The 25,809-nt window shown below is 45.7% G+C and overlaps 1 protein-coding gene across 22 annotated transcripts in view; it reads left to right on the top strand.

Moving 5' to 3' along the window:
• The window catches only part of ClC-c (chloride channel protein 3), a 165,057-nt gene that overhangs the window by 74,187 nt on the left and 65,061 nt on the right, over window positions 1-25,809 (top strand). For 16 of the 22 annotated variants that reach the window (XR_011230662.1, XM_069337213.1, XM_069337212.1 and 13 more), the window contains 4 exons: window positions 4,198-4,337; window positions 8,593-8,775; window positions 12,224-12,438; window positions 23,651-23,734. Coding sequence is in view for 21 of the 22 variants with exons in the window: in XM_069337213.1 (XP_069193314.1) it covers window positions 4,198-4,337; window positions 8,593-8,775; window positions 12,224-12,438; window positions 23,651-23,734 (622 nt within the window). In the remaining variant the exon portion in view is untranslated. The remainder of the gene's footprint in view (window positions 1-4,197; window positions 4,338-8,592; window positions 8,776-12,223; window positions 12,439-23,650; window positions 23,735-25,809) is intronic. The other 6 variants (XM_069337220.1, XM_069337218.1, XM_069337217.1 and 3 more) reach the window with 1 other exon arrangement.

The following is a 25,809-nucleotide window of genomic DNA, read 5'->3' as shown; positions in this document are numbered from 1 at the left end:
TTCATCTGGTGCGCTTTCCTCGGCGGCTAGGGCGGTGGCTACTTCGTCGAAGTTGTTTGTGCCAATTCTCAAGCAGGCGGTTTCTGTTCTTTGCTTCTTGCCTTACGTGCCGACAGACTGTGTTTGTTCTCTCCTTGGAATCCGCTTGGGCTCTAGCTCTCAGGTTTTCTTTGCATTTTTATCCGTTGCCTCGTGCCTCTCTGAGGGGGAACAGTCATGTTCCACAGTTATGTTGCAACTTGTTTTCTGTGTCTTCGTGCTTCATGCTTGCTTCTTTGTTCTAAAAGGATCGGGAAGGTTTTGATTCTTCCCTATTCTTGGAACGTCTGTTGTCTTCCGGTCCTTTCTGGGGCTTGTTGGTCCTTCTCCATGCTTCTCGGTTTTTGGTCCTGTTTTGTTCTTTCATGTTTGTCTCTCTCTCTCTCCATGCACTGTCATGCGCTGCACAGGGTTGCCAGATTGGGCTCCTTGTAGCCTGGTTGGGCTCTTTGTAGCCCAAATGGGAAGCTGTGCTAAGTTTCTTAGCACAGCTCCTTCCTGCTCTTTTCGACTACGTTTGGCCACTACCCTGTATACTCTCATGTCGGATTCGGTCGTTAACAACACTATTTTGTCTCTTTTTTTTTTCTCGTCACATTCATGGTTTCTTTCCTCAGCCCGCGACTTCTGGTGACCCACGTCTGGCATCCCTGCTGCACATGCGCCGTGGTTGTTTTGATGTGGACGATGTGCACGTGAGTTGGGGGTTGCATCCTTTTTTCTCTCGGGTGCTTAACCTCTCGCTCTTCTTAATTCTCCAGTCCGTGCCCCGTAGCTCCTGGGGGTTTTCTGGATTGCCGATATGGAGAGGACGCTGGGTTTTCCCTGCGTATGGGTGTGGAGCTCCTCCTTCGCCTCTCCCTTATTCTTCTCCTGCAAGTGCGGCTCTGCCTTCTTCCACTGGTGGTGCTCCCGGAATCCTCTCGGCTACGTTGTGTCATGACACGTTCGTGCCTACATTCTGCAGGTGAGTTTATGCGGTCTGGCTTCTCCTTCGACCAGGCGCTGGTTGGTGTTTTTGGATACGGATATATGAACATCAGAGCACAGGTGATTGCAGCAGGCCTATTGGGCTATATGAGGCAGCTCCTATTTTTACCCATCCAGTCCCACTCTTATGCATGTCCAGCCCATGCTTGAGTCCAGATAGGGGCCCCACCTCCACCAGGTTATGGGGTACAATGGTTGGGGTATATGTTATGGGGTAAGTGTTCCTGTCTGGATGCTCTGAGGTGACATTTTGCTGCAGTTTTCGTGCTGTGGATGTATTTTGGGGATTGGTTGTGGGTTTTTTTTTGGCCCTTCCGTGCTTCTTTCTGGGGCCTGCCTTGTTCATCTGGGTTAATGGTTGCAAGGGGGGTCACGGCCCCGTTTTTCGTGGTTTTCTCTGGGTCACTCATTCCTTGCACGTCTTGCAGTGCCTGGCTTAGCCCTTCCATTTACATTGGATTCTCTGTATGGTATTTACCTAGTTGTCCTTCCCTAGTTGTGTTTGCGGGAGTTGAGCTCTGGCTTTTTGGTCCCGCTTCTCACCTGTCATTCGCTCATGTGCAGGTTCATGAACCTGCCGGGCTCTATGTTATCTGCGCTTGAAGCTGTGTATGGTGTCATCCTCCACCACGTCGCTTCCTCTTGTGTTTCGCTTGTCTACTCCTCTGACACTGCACTCCTTCTTTCCCATGTCTCTTTGGCTTGTTTGGGCTCTCATTCCACTGGTGTCCCCTGGTGCGTGTTCCCTTGGGGTCCCGTAGTCGGTCTTTCTCTACCTTATCACTTCCTTTAGGAATCTTACATATGGTGATCATATCCTCGTGGCTCATACTCCTTGGTTCGGGTACTGGTCTGGTGGCGTACCTTTGCACCTTTTTTCCTTTTCGTCTTGTGTTGGGGTGTGTCACCCAACTGTGTTGTTGGTGTGGTTTGTTGGGACGTGACGAGTGGCTCTGTGTGTTGTTGGTCGTGTCCCTTTCATTCCCGTTTTGCTACTTGCCTTCTTCGTTCCTCATCTTCCTTCTATGCTCTTGTCTCTGGCCATTGGTGCTGGGGCTTTTTCTTCTGGTCTTTTCTTGTGTTTTTCCGTTTTCTCCTTTTATCCTACACATGGTTGTGTTTTTTGTTTGTGCCTTTTGGCTCTCCTATTGCCAGGTTTGGGTTTCTGGTTTTCTGGCTTACCCGGCCTGTTGGCGTTTTCACGATCTCTCGGTTCCCCATTCTCTAGAATCGTGCATCGGGACTGTCGTCTCTGATCTCCTGGCGGGCTCGCCGGCGTTGGGATATTTTTCTGTACGGCGGACGTTCCATCTCCTCCTTTGCCGACTTGGGTTTCCGGCTCTGCTGGCTCCGTGGTCGCATCCAAAATCTTCCCGCGGCTCTGCCTCTTCCTAGGCTCAATTGGCCCATGGCAGGGCCAGTTCGGTTCTGCCTCGAGTCTTTCACCTTCTGTTGGTGGTCGGGTGGCTTCGTTGATGGTGTCCCACCTGTGTGCTTCTTCTTGGCAGCAGTGTGATTATTTTTGGCAGTCCTTCCTTTTCTTCTGTCCCTTCTTCGGTAGCTGTGTTTGTTGGCATAGTCTTGTCCTTCTCTTATAGAGGTTTGGGGCTGTCATCTTGCCCCATACTGTCGCCTCGTATCGTGTGGCGCTGACGGAGCCGCTTCAGCTTGCTTTCGGTATTGATGTTACTTCTGCACCGTTTCGCAAGCTGTCTCATGCATTGTTTCACCTCTGGCCTGCTCTTGCACCGCCTGAACCGTCCTGGTCATTGGACAGAGTGCTCTTTTCTTTCTTTTTCCTCGGTTTGTTGCGGCCCCTTCGGTTCAGGATTGTTCTCCAGGGCTCCTTTTCTGTTGGCGCTGGCCTCTAGGGGTCGAGTCGGGGAGCTTCTTGCTCTTCTCCAGCACAGGGGTTTCTGCTCTTTCGGTCTTCGTGTTGGTTTTGTTCGTCTGCAGCCGTCTCCTTTTTTTCTGGCAAAGAATGGGACTGCTGCTTTCCGGAGGGGTGCCTGGGTTGTTGATGCTTGGTTGATTGGTCTGGGGGTGCATCATGTTGTGGCCAGTGGCGGCTCTTCGCCGTTATTGCGCGCCATGCATTCTGTGTCCTGGGATGCGCTTTGGGTTAATCCAGTTTCCCTTCTTCCCTGTTCGCGGGTGTGGTTCTCCCAGGTCGTCCACAGAGTTTTTCAGGCTAGCCAGATTGTGGTCTATCCCAGTGCCTATGACGTTTGTAAGTTCGCTGCTCTTGCTGCCATCTTTGGCACCATGTCCTGGGCTGACATTCGAGCACGGGGCTTTTGGCAGTCGAACAGGGTCCTGGCTGCTCGTTACCTCGTGCACGTCCCTGAGCCTAGTCGGGCCTGTGTCGTTTTGGGTCGGCGGTTGCAGCCAGTTGTCTCGCCTTCGAGTTGTGGAGCGTGCAATGACCGCTTCCTGGGTATGTCCCTAAGTTTTTCCTCTGTGGGTAGTTAGCTCTGGGGAACCGACGGGGCTCCCCCCAGAAAACCAGCGTTGAATGTAATGAAACGCCATTTTCTGGGTGAGACCCGGGGCTCCCCGGCATCCCTCCCTCCCTCCCTCCCCCCGGTCGGCGTTTTTTTTTCTTGTTTTGACATCCAGCCTCAGAACTGACGGGTGGATAGCTGGCGTGAGGGGTCTGGGGTTTCCCCTTCCCCCTACCCCGCAGACAGCGGCGCGGCGACATGTGACGTCATGATCATTTGCATGTTTCTTTTAGGGGAGTTCTATTCACTTGTTTGGCTTTTGGTAGCAATAATTTCACCAGAATAGGAGTTTGTTTTAGGATGCCCACCTTTCTGGGTGCCTGACCCGGTCATTGGCAGACATAGAATGCTTCTAACCACACGGGGGTTTCTATAGGCCATTGCTCCCCATGCCTCTCTGAGGGAGGCCAGGTTCTGGCTCGTCATCCCCGGTAGGCCCATAAGAACTCCATACACATGACTGATGCTAAAGTCTGACATTAGCATATCAGCCTAGTAAGCTCCGGGGAGCCTCCGGGTCTCACCCAGAAAATGGTGTCTCATTACATTCAACGCTGTTTTTTTTTTTTTTTAATATGCCTTTTCCTTTTCCCTATTCATATTCAGAATTCTCTTTCAGGTATTGTTATTCTTTAAATAGCTTAATGAAGGAATTTTCTTCCAGGAAACATACTGTCTTATCTTTTCCCAAAATACGGGAAAAACGAAGCAAAGAAACGTGAAATTCTCTCTGCCGCTGCAGCAGTCGGCGTGTCTGTTGCTTTTGGGGCTCCCATTGGTGGAGTATTGTTCAGTCTGGAAGAGGTTTGTGTTCTGTTTATTATATATGTTCTGTTTATTATATATAACCTAGAGATGTTTGATAAGTATTTTGACATTATATATCTATCTCATTTTACTTACTGGGATGAGTGTGTGTGTGTGTGTGTGTGTGTGTGTGTGTGTGTGTGTGTGTGTAATTACCTAAGTGTAATTACCTAAGTGTAGTTACAGGATGAGAGCTACGCTCGTGGTGTCCCGTCTTCCCAGCACTCTTTGTCATATAACGCTTTGAAACTACTGACGGTCTTGGCCTCCACCACCTTCTCACTTAACTTGTTCCAACCGTCTACCACTCTATTTGCGAAGGTGAATTTTCTTATATTTCTTCGGCATCTGTGTTTAGCTAGTTTAAATCTATAACCTCTTGTTCTTGAAGTTCCAGGTCTCAGGAAGTCTTCCCTGTCGATTTTATCAATTCCTGTTACTATTTTGTACGTAGTGATCATATCGCCTCTTTTTTCTTCTATCTTCTACTTTTGGCATATTTAATGCCTCATACCTCTCCTCGTAGCTCTTGTCCTTCAGTTCTGGGAGCCACTTAGTGGCATGTCTTTGCACCTTTTCCAGTTTGTTGATGTGCTTCTTAAGATATGGGCACCACACAACAGCTGCATATTCTAGCTTTGGCCTAACAAAAGTCATGAACAATTTCTTTAGTATATCGCCATCCATGTATTTAAAAGCAATTCTGAAGTTAGAAAGTGTAGCATAGGCTCCTCACACAATGTTCTTTATGTGGTCCTCAGGTGATAGTTTTCTATCTAGAACCACCCCTAGATCTCTTTCTTCATCAGAATTCTTTAACAATTTCTCACATAATATATAGTTTGTGTGGGGTCTATGTTCTCCTATTCCACATTCCATAAAGTGGCATTTATTAACATTAAATTCCATTTGCCAAGTGGTGCTCCATATACTTATTTTGTCCAGGTCATCTTGAAGGGCATGACAATCATCTAAGTTTTTTATCCTTCCTATTATTTTAGCATCATCAGCAAACATGTTCATATAATTCTGTATACCAACTGGTAGATCATTAATGTAGACAATAAACATCACTGGTGCAAGAACTGAACCCTGTGGTACTCCACTTGTGACATTTCTCAAGTCAGATACATTGCCTCTGATTACTGCCCTCATTTTTCTATCAGTCAGAAAATTTTTCATCCATGTTAGAAACATACCTGACACACCCTCCAATATTTTCCAGTTTCCAGAACAACCTCTTATATGGAACTCTGTCGAAAGCCTTTTTTTAGGTCCAGATAGATGCAGTCAACCCAACCATGTTGACCAGACCACACACTAGAAGGTGAAGGGACGATGACATTTCGGTCCGTCCTGGACCATTCTCAATCGACTTGAGAATGGTCCAGGATGGACAGAAACGTCGTCGTCCTTTTACCTTCTAGTGTGTGGTCTGGTCAACATACTTTAGCCACGTTATTGTGACTCACCGCCTGCAACCCAACCATCTCTTTCCTGTAAAATCTCTGTGGCTCGATCATAGAAACTGAGTAAATTCGATACACAGGATTTTCCAGATCGAAAACCATACTGTCTGTATGTCTTTTTTTTTTTTTTGTCTCGAGTTCTCGTCTCTTGTGTGGGCGCTGGTGGCTTCGTTGTTAGTCTCCCATCTGTGTGCTTCGTCTCGGGGGCAGTGTGTAATTCAAGGGCAGAGGGCGTGGAAGAGGGCTCTGCCCTGGGGCCTCTGTTCCGGTTCCTGGGGCTGTGGGGGATGCCTGCTATCAGTTCTGGGGCTGTTTGCCCTTGCCTGGGTTTTCTGCTTCTGGACGGAATTTTTCGTGCATCTAGTCTGCTTGCTTCCCACATTTTCTGGCGTATTTTCGTATCTATTGCGTCGGTCATGGCCCCCCTGTTTCTGGTGGCCATTTTCTTCTGCCAGTTTCCCGGCGTTGCCACCAGGGCGGTGTTGCGGTTTGTTTACATGCGCCTGGGTGTGCGAGCTAGCATCTGGGTGAGTTTTTCACCTCTTTCAGGGGTTTCTTTGCTTTTCTGGTGTTTTCTGCCCATCTTCTGTTCCTCTGGGAACGCTTGGGTGTTGGTTTTAGACCGGTTTTCTGTTTTCTGTCTGGTTTTGGGTCTGGGCCCTAGGGTTTTTGCTCTGTCCCCTATATGTATATGCTTGTTCCCACACCTTGTCTCTCGGTTTTCGGTCTGTTTTGGCCTTTTCCCTGTATGGTGATACACCATAGAGATGGTCCATAGAGATGGTGTATCACCATCTCTATGGTGATCAGGTGGTTTCGTTGATGGTGTCCCACCTGCAAGCTTCGTCTCAGCGACCGTATGACGTTCCTGGTGTTTAGATTTGTCATTTTCTTGCTCTTTGTAGGTTGTCGTCTCTTTTGCATCGGGTTGTCTTGTCCTTTCTTGGGTTTTCAGGATTACAGTTATTTGATGTTTCTTACTGTCTCCTTGTTTCGTGCGGCGCTGGCGGAGCCGCTCCGGCTTGCGTTCGTGATGGACGTCATATCTGCCCCGTTTCATACGCTTTCTCGTGTTTTGTTTCACCTCTGGCCTGCTCATGCGTCGCCTGAGCCGTCCTGGTCCTTGATCAGGATGCCCTCTTATCTTCTTCTCCTAAGTTTGTGGTAGCCCCTTTGGTTCAAGATTGTTTTTCATAGGCCATATTTTGTTGGCATGGGCCTCTGCGGGTCGGGCTGGGGAGCTTCCGGCTCTCTTCCGGTGCAGGGGTTTCTGCTCTTTTGGTACTGGTGGCAGGTTTGTACGTTTGCAGCCTTTCTCCGTCCTTCTGGCGACGGTCGAGACGGCTGCTTTCCGGAGGGATCCTTGGATTATTGATGATTGGTTGGTTCAGCCGGGGGTGCGTCATGTATTGTCCGGTTGCGGCTCTTTGCTGTTACCCGCGTACCGTGACTGGGGATGCGCTTTAGGTTGATCCGTTCCCCTCGTTCTTTGTTTCAGGGCTCAGGTCTCCCAGGTCGTTCGCAGAGTTTTTAAATTTACCAGCCTGCGGTCTATCCTTGCGCCCATGCCATTCGGACGATTTCAGCTTTCGCTGCCGTGTTGGTGATGTCTAGGGCTCATTTCGGACGCGTGGATTTGGGGGTTGCACAGGTTCCTGGCCACCCGTTCTTTGTGCGCATGTCTGCTCCTGTGCATTCTTGTGTTGGGTCGCAGGTTGCAGCCTGTTGTCACAGCTTCGCGTTGCGGAGTTTGTGGTGGCCGCCTCCTGTGTCAGCCCTTTCTTTTCCTTCTCTTTGGGCATGAAGCTCCAGGGAGCCGTAGGGGCTCTCCACAGAAAACCAGCGTTGAATGTAATGAAATGCCATTTTCTGGGTGAGCCCTGTCGGTGTTTTTTTCGCGTTGGTTGAAGCTTAGCTTCCGAACTGATGCTAGGCAGCCGGCGCGGTGAAGTTCAGGCCCCCCCCCCCCTCTCGGGAGGGAACGCGGACAATCGGCGTGGCAGTAAAGTGTGATGTTTGCTTGTTTGCTTTTTTCCTTGGGATTGTAGGGAGTTTTTACCTCTGCTTGGTTTTGTGTTTCAGTTTTTTACCATCTTGAGATATCTTGAGATGATTTCGGGGCTTTAGTGTCCCCGCGGCCCGGTCCTCGACCAGGCCTCCACCCCCAGGAAGCAGCCCGTGACAGCTGACTAACGCCCAGGTACCTATTTACCATGTGGTATTTGTTTTGTCATGCCTAGCTTTCTGGGTGCCTATCCCCAGTTGATGGCAGATAAGGAAAACCCCAACCGCAAAGGGGGGTTTCCCAGTAACCTCTCTGAAGGGGCCAGGTTCTGGCGCTGGTAGGTCTCAACTCCTTAGCTAATGTCCCGGTCTAATATAGCATACATTAGCCCGATAAGCTCCAGGGAGCCTCTGGAGCTCACCCAGAAAATGGCGTTTCATTACATTCAAAGCTGGTTTTTTATTATGTACTATTTCACAGGCTTCCCAATCCCTATTAACTTGAATATTTGTTTATACCATCAATCATTTTGCTTCATGAAGGTTCCGTCTCAATTTCAATCTCTCTCGTCTTGATGGGTCTCATCATCATGGCCACAATTTCCCATTTTCATCACTTGGTTATTTTGTGTGTGTGCATGTGTGAGTGAAAGTGAGTGAGTGAATAAGATAATAATGTAATTATTAGGTAATTAATTTTTATGTAATTAATCTAGGTAATTAATCTAGGTAATTGCATGAATTAATTTTTAATTTGCATTGTATGCCTCCTTCCACAGGCATCATATTACTTCCCACTCAAAACACTGTGGCGGTCATTCTTTGCTGCTTTGGTAGCTGCGTTTGTCCTCCGATCCATTAACCCGTTTGGGAATGAGCATCTCGTCCTGTTCTATGTGGAATACAGCAAACCCTGGATATTCATTGAGCTGGTGCCCTTCATTGTTCTCGGTGTAATTGGGGTAGGTACCGATTTGTTATCTCAACATGGCATGCAAAATAATCTCAAAAATATATTTTTCTCATAAGCTTAACACTCCAAGAGCGGTCATCATCATGTGTTGATTGCTGCTGTGGTCCCGGAACAGGAGGTAAATGACCCCTAATGGGATCAAACTTAACAAAAAATTGGGATAATGAAAGCTAAAAATTCAAAGAAAAGTATATAAAATTGTTTATAGCATTTTATATTAACCATTGTATTGCACAACCTGTGATATCATGGGAAAGGGGGTGTGCCTCCCTACATGTTTGTTAATATATTGTGAAATTCAAAACTCCCACGGATACACGGGGCCCACATTCCGTTCCTCAGGACTCCAGTGAATAAATGCCATCTTGAAAAAATGATCTGCATCCCTCCTGACAGTGAGAGCCTCAGTACTGCCAGAGCATCCAAGGCTGGCACATGCAGCTGCAGCTCACAGCACAGCTGAACAAATCAGGGCCACAGCACCACTTAACCCTCAAACCGCTAGGGGCCCAAATGGAATTAACACCCACAGGCGCAACAAAAAAAAAAAATCCAAAAAATTCTTTCGTCTTATAGAAGTGTTCATTTTTGTTCCCTGATCACGGAAAAAATAACAAAAAAATCGTAGGTGGCATATAATAGCCGCAATAGGGTAGGGAAGTCTGGCAAAAAAGGGGTGTTGGCAGAGCCTTCGCCAGACGAGGTCTACTCCGCCCGAGCTGTCAGATGGCAGTTGCCACAAATATATTATTACCTAATTATTTCAATGTCTGTGATATTTTCTGAGTTTTTTTGTGCAGTCAATAAAAGGTGGCCCCACAGTCAGAAGACGACGCCACAACCCTCATTCCCACAGCCTTACTCCTCCCTCCATGGAGCACAGCACTAAATATCACCACAATCCTGCTATTATCAGAATCCTGGTCAGTTTTATCACAGTCAGGGGCTTCTATAATACTATCATCGCTAAGTAATAGCAGTATCATGTATATTATGGCATTTGTAGGCGATGCTGTGGTCACAAGCTGAACAGCGGTGCTGTGAGCTCATGCTGCGTGCGCCAGCCTTGGTGGCTTGCTCATTACTGATGCTCTAACACCCAAGAATGTTGGCCTGGATTTTTTTCTAGGTGGCATCTGGCAACTGTTGGTCGTGGCTGTACTATAGCTGCCCCTATCCCAGGCGGGGCGTTTAAATTATAGCGCTAGACATGAAAGCATATACAGTATAAATGATGTGCGCAGTTTCGGTTTTGTCACTGATATCATATATATATATATGATATGCGCGGTTTAAGGGTTAATAATCATCAATAAAATAAGTAACTGCAATTATTTTGTTGTGATAGTGTCATAGTCGATACTGACTGTAATAAAAACTACGTACAAGGTTCAGATATCAGTGAACACAATGTAAGTTATGATGTTCACAGCAGGAGGCAGACATTCACAGCACACAGCCCAGATTTGTGAATCTACACGTCATGCAAAGTGACATTATGTATCTTTAATGAATAATCTTGTGCAAAATGATTCGTTTTCATGATTTAGTGACAGAAATCTGATAATAATAGCAGTATTCAAAGTAATAATAGAGACATGCGAAGTACATATACATCTGGGGTACAGTATTTAAGTGCGTCAGGTGATGTCGGCTGCTTGAGTCAGCTGGTCATAGCGTATAGCTCTATACTGTGCTAAGATTTCATCACCACACCCACCAAAATTACTTATTGGTTCATTACAGTTTATAAAAACATTGGCAGGTGTATATATAAAGTGTATATATAGTGTAATAACAGCAAAAACAGTTTGATCTTAGAATATAATATCCGTGTCATAAGATACAGTATGAGCACCATATTTTTTTAACATAGTAATGTTCCACACATTTAACTATACACATTCCTTAAATTACACACTATTGAATAATATTACTGCAAAAAGTTGTACCCTGTATATAAAACCACTGAAAGACTTTGAATTTGTGTAAAAATATATTTGGGGCAGCCCCTGCCACACAGAGCTTCAGGTGCTATTCTGACCTTGGATTGTTGTTCTGCTTATATAAACTCTCAACAGACCATCTCAGTGGTTTGTTGTGAGTTTATACTTATAACTGTCTTATAGCTGCTCAGTACAGTGGTAAAGCAAGTTGTGAAAATTGTAGGAAAACAACACTAATATTTATTTCTATTGAAAGCTATTGAACCTGGTTGTTAATACTGTATCATTTTAACACACACACAAATTTTGGGTAATACAGTACTTAAGAACATTCCTGACCCCTGGTCTAGTGCAATGCAGCCATCATCAAATGAAGATGTGTGTGTTTAGTGTCAGTGCTTGAATACCAATGTTGCCCGAATTGTTCAGATAATGTAGTGTTGTCTCCCAGCAGTCATGGGAGGCCACAAAATAATATGTAGTCAAACTTCAGCTCTAGGTAATCCCGTCTAAAAATGACAACTGACGTGCCTAGCACAATACGCAGTTATAGTTGTTCTCATCCTTACAGTAGGCCTGAATGCCACAAAAAAAAAAAAACGTAAGCAAGCTCTTAGGTAAAATGCAGTATTTGGCAGACAAGGAATTTGAAATACAGTATTATGTATGATACCTGGTTGATGGGGTTCTGGGAGTTCTTCTACTCCCCAAGCCCGGCCCGAGGCCAGGCTTAACTTGTGAGAGTTTGGTCCACCAGGCTGTTGCTTGCAGCGGCCCGCAGTCCCACATATCCACCACAGCCCGGTTGTACCGGCAATATTTCTTATGCTCGCTGGGAGGATGTTGAACAACCACGGACCTCTGATGTTTATACAGTGTTCTCTGATTGTGCCTATGGCACCTCTGCTCTTCACTGGTTCTAATCTGCATTTAGAACCAGTGAAGAGCAGGGGTGCCATAGGCACAATCAGAGAACACTATAAACATCACTGTATGTAAAGACAAAATTTTTCTTGTATGAAATAGAGAGGGAATTTAAAGTAAATTTAAACTTTGAACTGGAACAATTAAAAACACTAATAAATGCAATCCGCAATGAAATATTATTGTCACACCCCACACACCAGTATGAAATATTTCAGATATAAAATCACCAAACAGGCAGCACACAATTATTTTGTGTGGCTTTCAAACCATAAACCCCCTAGTTGGAAATCCCCATAGTTTAGAGGGATCCGTTGTATGGAGGTCAGGATTTTTGAGGGTGCAGTGCAGTGTAATTACATTATTACAGCTACCTAAAATTTGTATATTTTTTTTCTTGAAATTAAACCCATTGTCAATATGTTGAATTATTCTGCTTTCCATGCACAATTTTTTTTTTTAAACAGTATTCTTTATGTTTGACCCATTCTTTATAGTTGTTTCTTGGCTTCCTGAGTGTAACTTATATATCTTCTAGACATTTGAATGTATATTTTCATATTCTAGGGCATCATTGGTACTCTGTTTATCAAGTTCAACATAAAGTGGTGCCGGTTTCGCAAGACATCTCTGATGGGCCAGTATCCCCGGCTGGAGGTGCTCATCGTGACGCTCATCACGGCATTCATAGCTTACCCCAATCCCTATACTCGTATGAATACGTCCAACCTCATCTACCTGCTCTTTTCTCAGTGTGGGGTTGCCAACAATGATAGCCTCTGGTGAGTTGCTCAGTAGCGCACAGATATTGGCTGGTCTGGATATTTGATGTGTTGTATATTGATCAGGTAATGTGGCCAGAGTGTATATTGGCATGGATCAAGGCATTGATCGGCTAATGTCAGCTAATGATCAGCTTACCAGTCTCCGTGGTGTAGTGGTAAGACACTCACCTGGCGTTCCGCGAGCGCTTTGCCATGGGTTCGTATCCTGGCCGAGAAGGATATACTAGTCGCAAATCCTTAACTGTAGCCTCTGTTTAACTCAACAGTAAAATGGGCACTTGGTTGTAAAAACTATTCTTCGCGGCGGGGATCGTATTCCAGGGACCTGCCTGAAACGCTACACATACTAGTGGCTCTACAAGAATGTAACAACTCTTGTATATATCTCAAAAAAGAAAAAAAAAATGTTTTGTTAATTCATAAAAGGCAGGCGTATTTAGCTTTTACTTGTGCCATATAATGGTGGTTTTTATAAACCTCTACATTTAGTTTGCTGCACAAAAATTAGTTACCAAATTTTCACTGGAGGAAAACTTGTTGGTGCATATGTTTACTGGAAAGTTTTACCCCAAGCATGATGTAATAAATACACTTAATAATCTGAATCTATGAGGCCCACCCGAATTGAGTTATTCAAATTTTTGTTTACCAAGAATGTACAAAATGAACCAATTCTTATTGTTTCATCACAACCTTATTACTCCCGCAGTTTCACTGTGCATGATGAAATCAATTTTTGGTAACTTGAATCTCTGGGTTAGTGGAATTTACATTACCTGTTGTTGGATAAGTTGTGGAAGGGGTCCAAGCCATCTTTTGCTTGTATGGCCACAAGTGTGCCCATAATAAATTAATTTATATTTTTTTTTAGTAAACATATATTATATTATCACATAATGAGCACCATTAAACTATATTTAAGTTTGGTGTGAAACAGCTTCTGAAAAAAAAAATCGCTTCCAAAAATTTGTTTATTACTTTGCAACTATTGACTGCTCTGTTGAAGGTGTTTGTGCCGATCCTGCGGGAAGTGGTTTGTCTGTTCTTTGCGCCTCTCTTGTGTGGTGTCAGGCGATGCTTGCTCAATCCTTGGAATCCACTTGGGCCTTGGCTCTTAGGTTTTCTTCGCCTTTTGGTCCTTTGCTGTTTGCAGAGTGTGCGGTGGTGCAGTTTTTACAAGCGGCTTCTTCTAGTTGTCATCTCATGTCGGACATTTTGGTTCTCCGGGGGGGCCCATGGGGGGGTCTTCCTGAAAGGGTCGGGCTAGGGCTCGGGGTTCCTCCTGTCGTGATAGGCGGTGCCAGTTTTGGAGCCGGCTCAGCCTTTGGAACTGACTATGATTGGTCGGCGCGATGATCTCTCTTCTCATAAGTTGGCTTCTTGTAAGGGGCGTCGGCCCTTTCGCAGTTCGTCCCATTGACAAAGTGATTGAACCCCTGGGTCTTTTGCCCCTCCTTTCGGATGACTACTCTGTCTTGGGTCCATCTTCTTTTGTAGCCGGACGCTTAGATGGTGTCCCTGGACCTTTGTGATGTGTATTGGCATGTCCTGACTCATTCAGGGTTCAGGGACTGGCTCGGTTTTGCTGTGGGGCGTCAGGCTTACCGCTTTTGGTGCCTTCCATTCGACTTGAATCTGGCACCTCGCATTTTTACACGCCTTAACTGGATTGTGGTGCCCCTCTGCGTCTCTTAGGGGTTCGGGTTCTGGCCTACCTTGACGACTGGCTGGTGTGGGCTCCCAGCCGGTGCGGGAGTTGCGGTGGTGTGGTTTGCACTTTGGAGGGTTCAGGTCCCCCGCGGATTGATGATTTGGCTCCATTCGAACTGCTTCCCAGTTGTTCATTGCCTGAACGGTGGGGGTTTGATGCGGTCCTTGGCTCATTGGGGTTAGTCGCTTCGGGTGACTCGTCTGTTGAGTTCTCGGGGTTTGGCTCTCTTGGCAGTTCACGTCCGGGGGTGTCCAACGTCCTGGCAGACGGCCTGTCTTGGTTCGTTCCCCTGTCCACGGAATGGACAGACGATGCCGACACCTTCACTTGGCTCTGCCAGATGTTCGGGCGCCCGGAGGTGGACCTCTTCGCGTCGGTGTGGTCGAGGCGTCTTTTGGTATATGTGGTGCCCTTCCCCGACCGCGAGGCCAGTTTGGTTGCTCCTCCGGTTCATCTGTTGCTCCAGGTCCTGGCTCGCTTGAAGACTTACCAGAGGTGAGTTGTCCTCTTGGCCCAGTGAAGTCCAGCCCAGCCATGGTTCGAGTCTTCATGTTTGGACATTTTGACTCGAGTTCATCACCATTTGTATAGTGATCAGATGGCTTCGTTGATGGTGTCCCACCTGCGGGCTTCGTCTCGGCGGCAGTATGAAGTTTCCTGGCAGTCCTTCTGTTTCTTTTTTGACTCTTCGTCGTTGTACTTCACTTTAGGTTCGGACGGTGTTGTCCGTTCTCTTGTGGTTGTTCCAAGACCGTCATCTTATGCCAAATACTGTCCCCTCGTATCGTGCGGCGCTGGCGCAGTCGCTTCATCTTGCTTCCGGTACAGATGTTTCTTCTGTGCCGTTTCGCAAGTTGTCTCGTGCGTTGTTTCACCTCCGGCCTGCTCATGAGCCGCCTGAGCAATCCTGGTCTTTGGAATTAGTGCTCTTCTATCTTTCTTCTCCTCGGTTTGTTGTAGCCCCTTCGGTTCAGGATTGTTTTTCGAAGGCTCTCTTCTTGATGGCATTGGCTTCTGGGGGTCGGGTCGGGGAGCTTCATGCTCTCCTCTGGCACAGAGATTTCCGCTCTTTCAGTCATGGAGATAGGTTTGTTCGTCTGCAGCCGTTTCCTTCTTTTCTGGCGAAGAATGAGACTGATGCTTTTCGGAGGGGGTCCTTGGGTTGTTGATGCTTGGTTGGTCAGGGCTGGGGTGCTTCATGTTTTGTGTCCAGTTGTGGTCCTCCGCTGTTATTTGCGCGCCACGGCTTATGTGTCCAGGGACGCGCTTTGGGTTGATCCGGTTTCCCTTCTTTCCTGTTCGCGGTTACGGGTCTCTCAGGTCGTTTGCAGGGTTATTAAGTCTAGCCAGCCTGCGGTCCTGGGTGCATGCTACCTCGTGAACGTTCCTGGGCCTAATCGATCCTGTGTCAATTTGGGTCAGCAGCTGCAGCCTGTCTTGACTTCGAGTTGAGGTGTGAAGCACCCACTGCCTCCTGGGTAAGTCCCCTTCTTTCCATAGTCTTTGGTGAAGTAGCTCCAGGGAAGTAGGGGCTCCCCCTGAAAACCAGAATTAAATGTAATGAACGCCATTTTCTGGATGAGTCCCGGAAGCTCCCTGGCAACCCTCCCCCTCCCTCTGGTCGGCGGTTTTTGCGTATTTTGATGTCCAGCCTCTGAACTGAAGGTGTGGATCGCCGGCGCGGGGGCCTGGGGCTCCCCCTTCCCCCTCCCGGGGAGGGGGGAGCTGCGCAGACAAGCGGCGCGGCTCGTGTGTCTTCATGTTTGTTTGCTTGTTTTTTCCTTGGCGGAGTTCTGTCCACATGTTTCGTTGGTTTCACCAGAATAGGGGTTTATTTTGAGGCACTTAACTTTCTGGGTGCCTGTCCTGGTCGATGGTAGATATAGAATGCTCCAAAATCACATCTGCATTTCTACAGGCCATTGTTCCTCGTGCCTCTCTGAGGTGGGGGGGGGGCCACATTCTGCCCGTGGTCCCCGGTAGGCCTAGAACTCCACCCACATCGACTGATGCCAAAAGTTAGGACTATCCCTATCAGCCTGGATAGCTCCGGGGAGCCTCCGGGACTCACCCAGAAAATGGCGTTTCATTACATTCAACGCTGGTTTTTTCCAACATTTTGATTTTCACTTGTCAATGATACAGGTTTATAATTAAGGTAGCCGCTGCCACTTGTACATTGAAACTATGTTAGCCTTTTTCCATATATCTGCCAGGACTCCTTTACACAGGGATGCCTGAAAAATCAGTTGAAGTGGAATACTGAGCTCATGTGTGCATTCTCTCAGAATCCATAGTGAAACTCATCCTGGGCCAACTACCTTGTTCTTACTTAGCTCCTTGAGCATTTTTCCATTTCGTTTCTAGACACCTCTGTGTGCTCTGTGTTGTTCTCTGGAATTCTTATTGTGTCTGGTTCTCTGAATCTGAAAAATAAATTTTGCACAAACACACTTTGAAACTGTTTATTCAATGTTTCTCAGGTTTTGTCATTTTCATTTTCTGTGACTGTCCCATTTTCAACCTCAGAATATTATCCTTTACCTGCAATTTGCTTTTAATGAATTTATAGAATAAGCCTGGTTCTGTTTTACATTTGTCTGCTATCCCTTTCTCAATTTCTTTTTGCCTCTCTTCTCACTGCTGTGAGAAGGGCCAGAACCTGGCTCCCTCAGAGAGGAGCAGAGTGCAATGGCCCAAGGAAACTCCACTGTTTTTGGGAGTATTCCCTTCTGACATCAACCGCGGTTAGGCACCCAGAAAGATGAGCATCCAAGAACAAACCCCACCTTTTAGAAAATGGTAAGCCAAGACTAAACAGAGACCCAGTATTCCTCCTAAAGGAAACAAGCAAACGTCATCAGCCCAGCGCGCCATTCCCGCGAACTTCCATCTCGCAGTGTGCGAGTTTGCAGGTTGTTTGTTGCCCTTGTCTCAGGGTGCCGATCACCGGTGTAGCCTCCATCATGATGCTTTTGGGGTCACTGCTAGGGTTTTGTAGGGTTTTGAAATGGTCAAAAAATTGGCAGATGCACTTTAATGCTGACAAATGTAAGGTTTTAAGGCTAGGTAATGATGATATAGTTACAAGATACGAGCTAGATGGTGTTGAGATTGTGAAGTCGGTTTGCGATAGGGATATGGGAGTGATGATTAGTAAGAATTTAACCCCTCTACTGCACAACGCGCCTGCAGGCCGTCGGCAAGGGTGGGGGGCGGCTGCAACGTGCCTCTGGGTATTTATATTTTTAGCATTCCATTCAAAACTCCCGTGGCTAGATGGGGTTCACATCAGCTTCCTCAGGGCTCTTGTAAACAGACGCCATCTTTAAAGAAAATCGTGGGCCACATTCCCGGGTGTGAGAGCCTCAGTGCTGAGTGAGCAACCAAGGCTGGCGCACGCAGCATGAGCTCACAGCACTGCTGTTCAGCTTGTGACCACAGCATCGCCTAATAACATCAAAATATATACAGTGGCACCTCGACTTACAATTGCCCCGACTTATGATAATTTCGAGTTACGATGTAAATTTGATAAAAAATGCGACTCGACTTACGATAGTGTTGTCGACTAACAATATTTGTTGGTATACGTTTGGGTCAACCGTGCGCGTAGTTCCCGGTCGGTCACGCGGGCCAGGGTGACCGGGAAATCCAGGGATCCCATCACAATGGTTGTACTCTTCAAGTCACTTGTGTTGTCTCGTCTCGAGTACTGCTCAATACTCACTTCCCCCTTCAGAGCAGGAGAGATTGCTGAAATAGAGGGACTACAGAGAACATATACGGCATGCATAGACGAGATAAAACACTTAAATTATTGGGATCGTCTCAAAGCTTTCCAAATGTACTCTCTAGAAAGGAGACGAGAGAGTTACCAAATAATATACACATGGAAAATACTGGAGGGCCAGGTCCCAAATCTACACAGTAAAATAACAACGTACTGGAGTGAACGATATGGAAGAAAATGCAAGATTGAACCAGTGAAGAGCAGAGGTGCCATAGGCACAATCAGAGAGCACCGTATAAACATCAGAGGTCCGCAGTTGTTCAACGTCCTCCCAGCGACTATAAGAAATATTGCCGGAACAGCTGTGGACATCTTCAAGAGAAAACTGGACTGTTTTCTAAGAGAAGTTCCGGATCAGCCGGGCTGTGGTGGGTACGTGTTCCTGCGGGCCGCTCCAAGCAACAGCCTGTAACATCCTCAGCTGGGTCTTCTTGCTGTTCCTTTTGAAGGGCATGGAGTTCTTCGGTGGTCAGTTCTTCATTGTGCTCTTCCCCCAACTCCTCCACATCATCACCATCCAATTCCAAGCCCATTTGCCAGCCCAGAGTAACAATTTCCTCAACAATAGGCACATCATTTAAAGGCTCAAACCCCTCAAAGTCTAGTTCTGTCACACATTCACGCCACAATTTTCTCCAGCCAGAGACCAGGGTTCTTTGAGTCACTTCTTGCCAGGCTTTGTCAACAAGTTTTAAAGCACTACAAATGTTAAAATGGTATTTCCAGAACTCTTTGAGGGTGAGCCTTGTGGCTTCAGTCACGTCAAAACATTTCCGAAAAAGTGCCCTGTCATAAAGTTTCTTAAAATTCGCTATGATTTTCTGGTCCATAGGCTGAATTAGAGGAGTGGTGTTAGGAGGAAGGAACTTTACTGTGAGAAAATTACTGTATCTGTGCAACAATTCATCTTCCAAGCCTGGAGGATGAGCAGGAGCATTGTCGAGGAGAAACAGGGCCTTGTGTGGCAAATGTTTCTCCTGCAGATAGTTTTCTATGGCAGGGCACACCACTTCATTCACCCACTCCGAAAAAAAAATCCTAGTCATCCATGCCTTATTATTAGCCCTCCACATCACACACATTTGGTTTTTCTGCACTTTATACTGTTTGAAAACCCTTGGATTTTCAGAATGATACACTAGCATGGGTTTAATTTTCAAATCGGCACTCGCATTTGAACACAGCACAAGCGTAAACCTATCTTTCATAGGTGTGTCCGGGCAATTCTTTTTCCTCCTTGGTAATGTATGTCCTCTTAGGCAATCTTTTCCAGAACAGTCCTGTCTCAACACAATTAAACACTTATTGCGGTAGGTATCCCTCAGCCTCTACAAACTCTTTAAATTCTTCAATAAATCGTTCAGCGGCTGGTTTGTCTGAGCTGGCAGCCTCCCCATGCCTCACAACACTGTGAATATCACTTCTTTTTCTAAATTTTTCATACCATCTCTTGCTTGCCTTAATGTCTATCATATCTGCACTCATTCCAGGTTTTTTCTTTACAAGGTCTTCATGCAGTACCCTGGCTTTCTCACAAATGGTGGCCTCTGAAACACTATCACCCGCTAACTCCTTGTTGTGTATCCAAATTAATAACAACTTTTACACTTCCTCAAGTATTTGTGGTCTTTATTTCATGATTGTTCTTGCGCCTTTTGCCACTTTAGCACTCATAATGTCCTTTTTCTTGGCAAATATAGTGCATATCGTTGACGTGGCTTTGTTGTGCAGCCTGCAAATTTCAACAACACATGCACCATTTTCATGCTTCCGAATGATCTCTTGTTTTTCCTCTATTGTCATCCTCACATGCGATTTCTTGCCTTGATACTTACCACTGGCTTTCTTGGGACCCATGGTGAGATATATAATAACTTTTATGGTAAAAAAATGGCCAAAAATCCAGCAAAACACTGTAAATCCTGGTGAAGAATTCAAGCGGGATAGTCACTGGGCGCGAGGCACTGGTAAACTGAGAGGCGACCGCCATGTCACCACGCGCTTGGTCGGCCTGTATGCGTATCAACACCCTCGTCTTCCGATGTAAATTTTCCGAGCAAATCATGCTCGTATCCCGATAAACTCATATACAGGGACACTCGTATTCTGAGGTACCACTGTATACATAAATTAGCATGATACATTGGAAATATGTGCTGGATATGTGTATGCATGTGTCATGCACGCAACACAGTGTCTTCGGACAGTACGGATGTTCTACTGCCATAATATAGTGTACATGTTTATTATACACAGGATTGGCACATAAACACAAATAAAATGCATTTGGAATTGTGCGCAAAAAATGAACAAAAATATATTCGTGGCAACTCGCGCATCTTGAGCCGCGCGCCCTATTGGCCCCGGGAGTATACACCGCGGGCGACCAGGGAATGATGACGTCACGCGCGAAGTTACAGACCCCATAGCAGCCAAAGTAAGTACACTTTCGACCTTTTGTTACTATATCCATACTTAAGAAAGGATTTTTGACATTTAAAAAAAAAAAATTAGAGATTTATTTCCTGTGCACTGTGGGGGGGGGGGGGGGGTGTCATATTTGGAAGCCGTGCAGTTAAGGGGTTAAAACCCAATGCATAAATGTTCGTAATAAGGCAAATACGACACTGGGATTTATTAATCGAAGCGTTACTAATAAGACACCTGGTGTTGTTCTTCAGCTATATCTTGCTCTGGTTAGGCCCCATTTATATTATGCAGTTCAGTTTTGGTTGCTGTACTATAGAATGGATATAAATTCACTGGAAGGCATCCAGCGTAGGATGACAAAGTTCATCTCGCAAATTAGAAACCTGTCATATGAAGAATGATTGACACAGCGTAAATTACATTTGCTAGAAAGGCGAAGAGTTAGGGGTGACATAATAGAGGTGTAAATCCCCAGGGCCAGAAAAAATGTTTGCCAGGGTGTTTAAAGAATACAAAGAGGAGCTTTGCGATCCATTGTCTACCATATTTAATAAATCATTAGAGTCAGGCATAGTGTCAGAGTCTTGGAAGGTTACTAATGTGGTACCAGTTTTTAAGAAAGGCGATAGATAACTTGTGTCAAATTATCGGCCAATTAGCCTAACGTCGATTGTGGGAAAGTTACTTGAATCGGTAATTGCAAATACCATTCGTTTTCATTTTTAACAAATTTGCTATAATTTTATTCCAGCATAGTTGAGGCCGTTGATAGTGGTAAGGTTTGTGATGTTGTGTACCTTGACTTTTGCAAAGCTTTTGATACAGTGCCACATGAAAGACTGATTAAAAAGATTGAGGGCCATGATATTGGGGGTTCTATATCAAGTTGGATTAGGGCATGGCTATACCAAAGGAAACAGAGTTAGTATAAATGGGGTTAAGTCAGACTAAGAAAATATTGTAAATGGAGTGCCTCAAGGCTCTGTCCTGGGACCTCTGTTATTCATAATATATATAAATGATTTAGATTTAGGTTTGAGCAGCAATATTTGCTCTCCAAATTTGCCGTTGATACAAAAATAGGGAGGGAAATAAACACGGAAAAAGACTCACTCTCACTTCAAGTCGATCTAAATAGGGTTTTGAAATGGTCACAAGATTGGCAGATGCAGTTTAATGCTGACAAATGTAAGGTTTTGAGGCTTGGTAACGATGATAGAGTTACAAGATTCGAGCTGTTGAGATTGTTGAGATTGCGAAGTCTGATTGCGAAAGGGATCTGGGAGTTATGATTAGTAAGAACTTAAAACCAAAAAGTCAATGCATAAATGTTCGTAATAAGGCAAATAGGACACTGGGATTTATTAATCGAAGCATTAGTAACATGACACTTGTTGTTGTTCTTTAACTAAATCTTGCTCTGGTTAGGCCCCATTTAGATTATGCAGTTCAGTTTTGGTTGCCATGCTATAGAATGGCTATAAATTCACTTGAACGTGTCCTGCCTAGGATGAAAAAGTTAATTCCAGAAATTAAAAATCTGTCACGTGAAGAAAGCTTAACAAAGCTTAAATTGCATTCCCTCCCCTTCTGGGGAGGGGAGGGCTGCACGGACAAGTAGCGTGGCAGTGGTGTGTGTGATGTTTGCTTGTTTCTTTAGGTTGGGGGAGTTCTGCCTCTCAGTTCAGTCTTCGGTTGCATTTTTTTCTTACTGTGTGGTGTCCGTTTTGTTATGTCTACCTTTTTGGGTCCTAACCCCGGTCAATGTCAGACACGGAATGCCCCCAAGTGCAAAGGGGTTTCCATAGGCAATTGCTCCCTTTGCCTCTCTGATGGGGGTGGGGGGGGCAGGTTCTGGCTCTCGAGCCAGAGTCCCGGTAGGCTGAACTCCAATTGACTGATTCCCTAGACTAATATAACATATATCAGTCTGATAGCCCCAGGGAGCCTCCGAGGCTCACCCAGAAAATGGCATTTCATTACATTCAACGCTGGCTTTTTAGCTCCAAATAGAGAGTCAACCCAATCACTTCTTTCCTGTAGTATCTCTGTAGCTCTTATCATAAAACTAAGAAGATTTGTTACTCTGAATCTTCCTGTTCGAAAACAATACTGTCTGTTATTATGTCATTATTCTCTAGGTGTTCAACCCATTTGGCTTTAACTATTTTTTCTAGTGTTTTAACTACCATACTTGTTAATGATACGGGTCTATAATTTAGAGGTTCTCTCGAATGCCATTTTTATTGACTGGTACTATGTTTGCCTTTTTTCATATATCTGCTAAGATTTCTGTGCACAAGGATGTCTGGAATATTAATTGGAGTGGAATGTTCAGCTCAGTTGCACATTCTCGCAGCACCCAAGGTGAAACTCCACCAGGTCCAACTGCTTCATTTCTTCCTAGCCCCATGAGTAATTTTTTCACTTCGTCTTGAGATACACATGTACCTCTATATATTTTATGGCGTGCTCTGGAATTGGTATTTGGTGCAGCTCTCTGAAATCCTCATTTTCTACAAACACACGTTGGAACTGTTCATTTAGCATTTCACACATTTCTTTTTCATTCTCATTAGAATGTTCTACTGAGCATGTTCTCAATCTCTAGATTTTATCCTTTACATGTAGCTTGCTTTTAATAAATTTATAGAAAAGGCCTGGATCTGTTTTACATTTGTCCACTATACTTTCCTCAAAGTTCCTTTCTGCTGTGTGTGTGCATGTGTGCACTCTGATGCATTTGCATATTTACATTCATGCCCTTTCCTGAATCTATGGGAAGTGAAGTCCTGTTCTTGGGCTCCACCTCACAGTTACCAAGTAACTAGTGTACTTATTTTCTCACGTTTCTAGTACAGTACTTTATCATACTGACTCCTAAAACTATTACCCTTTTGGAATGCACGTAGGATCTTTCGTCTATTATGCTTTTGTTTTCTTATGCTTGATGCTGCTCTTGAGATATTTACGATGAGGCTTTTAACCTGTCCTAAATCTATTTTACTTTGTACTAGATTTAAGCTTATATACTGGTAGATACTTTAAAGTTATACTACTTAAATTCTGAGTTTTTATTTTATGTAAATGGTTGTATTAAGCTTCTTGTCAACTAAGTTGTTAATTGTGTGTGGCTTTTACTACTATAATTTGATACGTATAAACTTACAATTAAATGCATTTTAATTCTGAGCTTGACTCACATTGTAAATGCACTGTTAGATTATACAGAGTAAACCTGATGTAATGCATGTGTGTAAACCCCTGTTCTCCAGCTCCCCGTGGTGGCCCATCTCAGAGCAGATCAGGTTGAGCAAGTTCTCTCATGACTCTTACTTCCCACAGCCGTATGGGCTCAGGTATATCTGTTACTGTAGCTTAAGCTTTCTCACTGCCTTCACATAAAGAGATTTACTTGGTGCATTTGTCACTGCTTTCATATTTTAGCTAAATTTATGGTTACAAATTAGTCACTTTATCTCCATAGTGGGTGCTGTTGGGTGGGATTTGTATTCATCAATGGATATGGATAATGGATTTTCACTGTTGGTTGTTCAGCATTCTAGTCCTGTTGCCTACTTTGTATGATAAGTGTGTGGTTGTTAATGTGGCTTGTCCTGTTGGCCATTATGTATAAGTATGATTGTTCATGAGGCTTGTCCTGTTGCCTCATTTTGTATGATAACAGTGTGGTTGTTCATGAGGCTTGTCCTGTCATGCACTATGTATGATAACTGTGTCGTTGTTCATGAGGCTAGTCCTGTTGCCCCACTTTGTATGATAACTGTGTCGTTGTTCATGAGGCTTGTCCTGTCGCCCACTTTGTATGATAACTGTATGAAATTGTATAAAAATTTCTGGAAACTAGACCCCCCTCCCCCCGCTCGTTTTGCCCTGACCTTCCCTCCCCACGCCTGGGGGGAGGAGGGAACTGGCATGGGTCAGCCGGACCACTCACAGGCTAATTCTATACTGATGTGCCTGCCAATCATGTCGCTCGTGCTCCGGTTTCATGTTTTCTGGGGGAAGCCCCTATGGCTCCCCGGAGCTTACTAGGCTGATATGCTAATGTCAGACTTTGGCATCAGTCATGTGTATGGAGTTCTTTGGGCCTACCAGGGACCATGAACCAGAACCTAGCCCCCCTCTAGAGAGGCAAGGAGAGCAATGGCCTATAGAAACCTACCGTGTGGTTGGAAGCATTCTGTGTCTTCCATGGACCAGGTTAGGCACCCAGAAAGGTAAGTGTTCCAAAACAAACCCCGATTCTGGTGAAAATTGCAACCAAAAGACGAACGAGTGGATAGAACTCCTCATACAATAATGAACAAACTAGGATGTCGTCACCCGTCACCACGCTTTCGTCTGCGCAGCTCCCCCCCTCCCCGGGAGGGGGAAGGGGGAGCACCAGACACCCCCCCCCATCCACACCTCAGTTCTTGAGGCTGATGCTATAGGCAGCAATTGTGTGCTTTGGCTCCAGACTTTTACAGTGCTGTGTTTTGCGTGTGGCGTCTGTTTTCCAGGGGTACGAGAGCCAGGAGGTCCTCTTCAGTACTCGGGCTGCATGCGCCTACGGTTACCTTCCCTAGGTGCCCTGTAAGTACTGCCCTTGGTGCTTGGGGGTTACCTTCCACAAGTTCCTTGGAATCTGCCTCTGCAGTCCGTTAACTGCTTGGTTTTTAGGCCGTCCTTTGGATCTTGGGTGTTTTATCTCCTTAGTTTACCTTATGGTAAGAGGCAGTTTTGCACTGGTAAGGGGCGCAGGGTGCTGCGCAGCTTGTTGTCACCAATCACAATGGCTGGCTCTGTTCCTTGGGGTATGTTGTCCTCTTGCATTTTTTTTTTATTTTTGCCTGGGTAGGGGTTTCTGCGCTACTTGCCACTGGTGCTTGGGCCTCATCCTGATGCTCGGTGGTGCCCCCTGCTAGGTCCCCATGAGTGTATACGTCCCTGGAGTTCAGCTGTAGACAGTTGTTTGGTAGTTTTGGGTGCCGGTTAGCAGTACCCTTCCTGGGCTAACCTGAGTGCAAGTCCTCTTCAGGTAAACACTCAGGATCCTGGGAATCCCTTAGGGGGTCGCATGGGTCTGATGGATGTGACCCCGGAGTTCCCCCAATCGCTTCATGCAAGTTGGAGGGTTGCTTGGTCCCCTTGTCTTAGGGTGACCCTCACTGTTTTTGCCTCCTTCACGCTGCCTGTTGAGTCGGTGATACTTTCAACCTGGAGTCCTGTGAGTTTTGCTGCTTGCTGGTGACTCAATTTACCCAATCTGTGGATGATCATTTTCGGGTACAGGCAGCGCAGGCGTTACATTCTAGGTTTCGGTTGCTGCAATGCGCTAGGTTGGTTGCTCACCCGGATGCCCCGCAGCTGCCCCATTTTGATTATCGGGACCTGGACTTGGGGGGTGGGGGTCTCTTCGTCCTTGGTT

The sequence above is a fragment of the Procambarus clarkii genome, chromosome 37, assembly GCF_040958095.1.
Source record: "Procambarus clarkii isolate CNS0578487 chromosome 37, FALCON_Pclarkii_2.0, whole genome shotgun sequence".
Classification (NCBI taxonomy): domain Eukaryota; kingdom Metazoa; phylum Arthropoda; class Malacostraca; order Decapoda; family Cambaridae; genus Procambarus; species Procambarus clarkii.
Note: the sequence above shows the minus strand (reverse complement) of the source record. Positions and strands in the feature narration are given on the sequence as shown.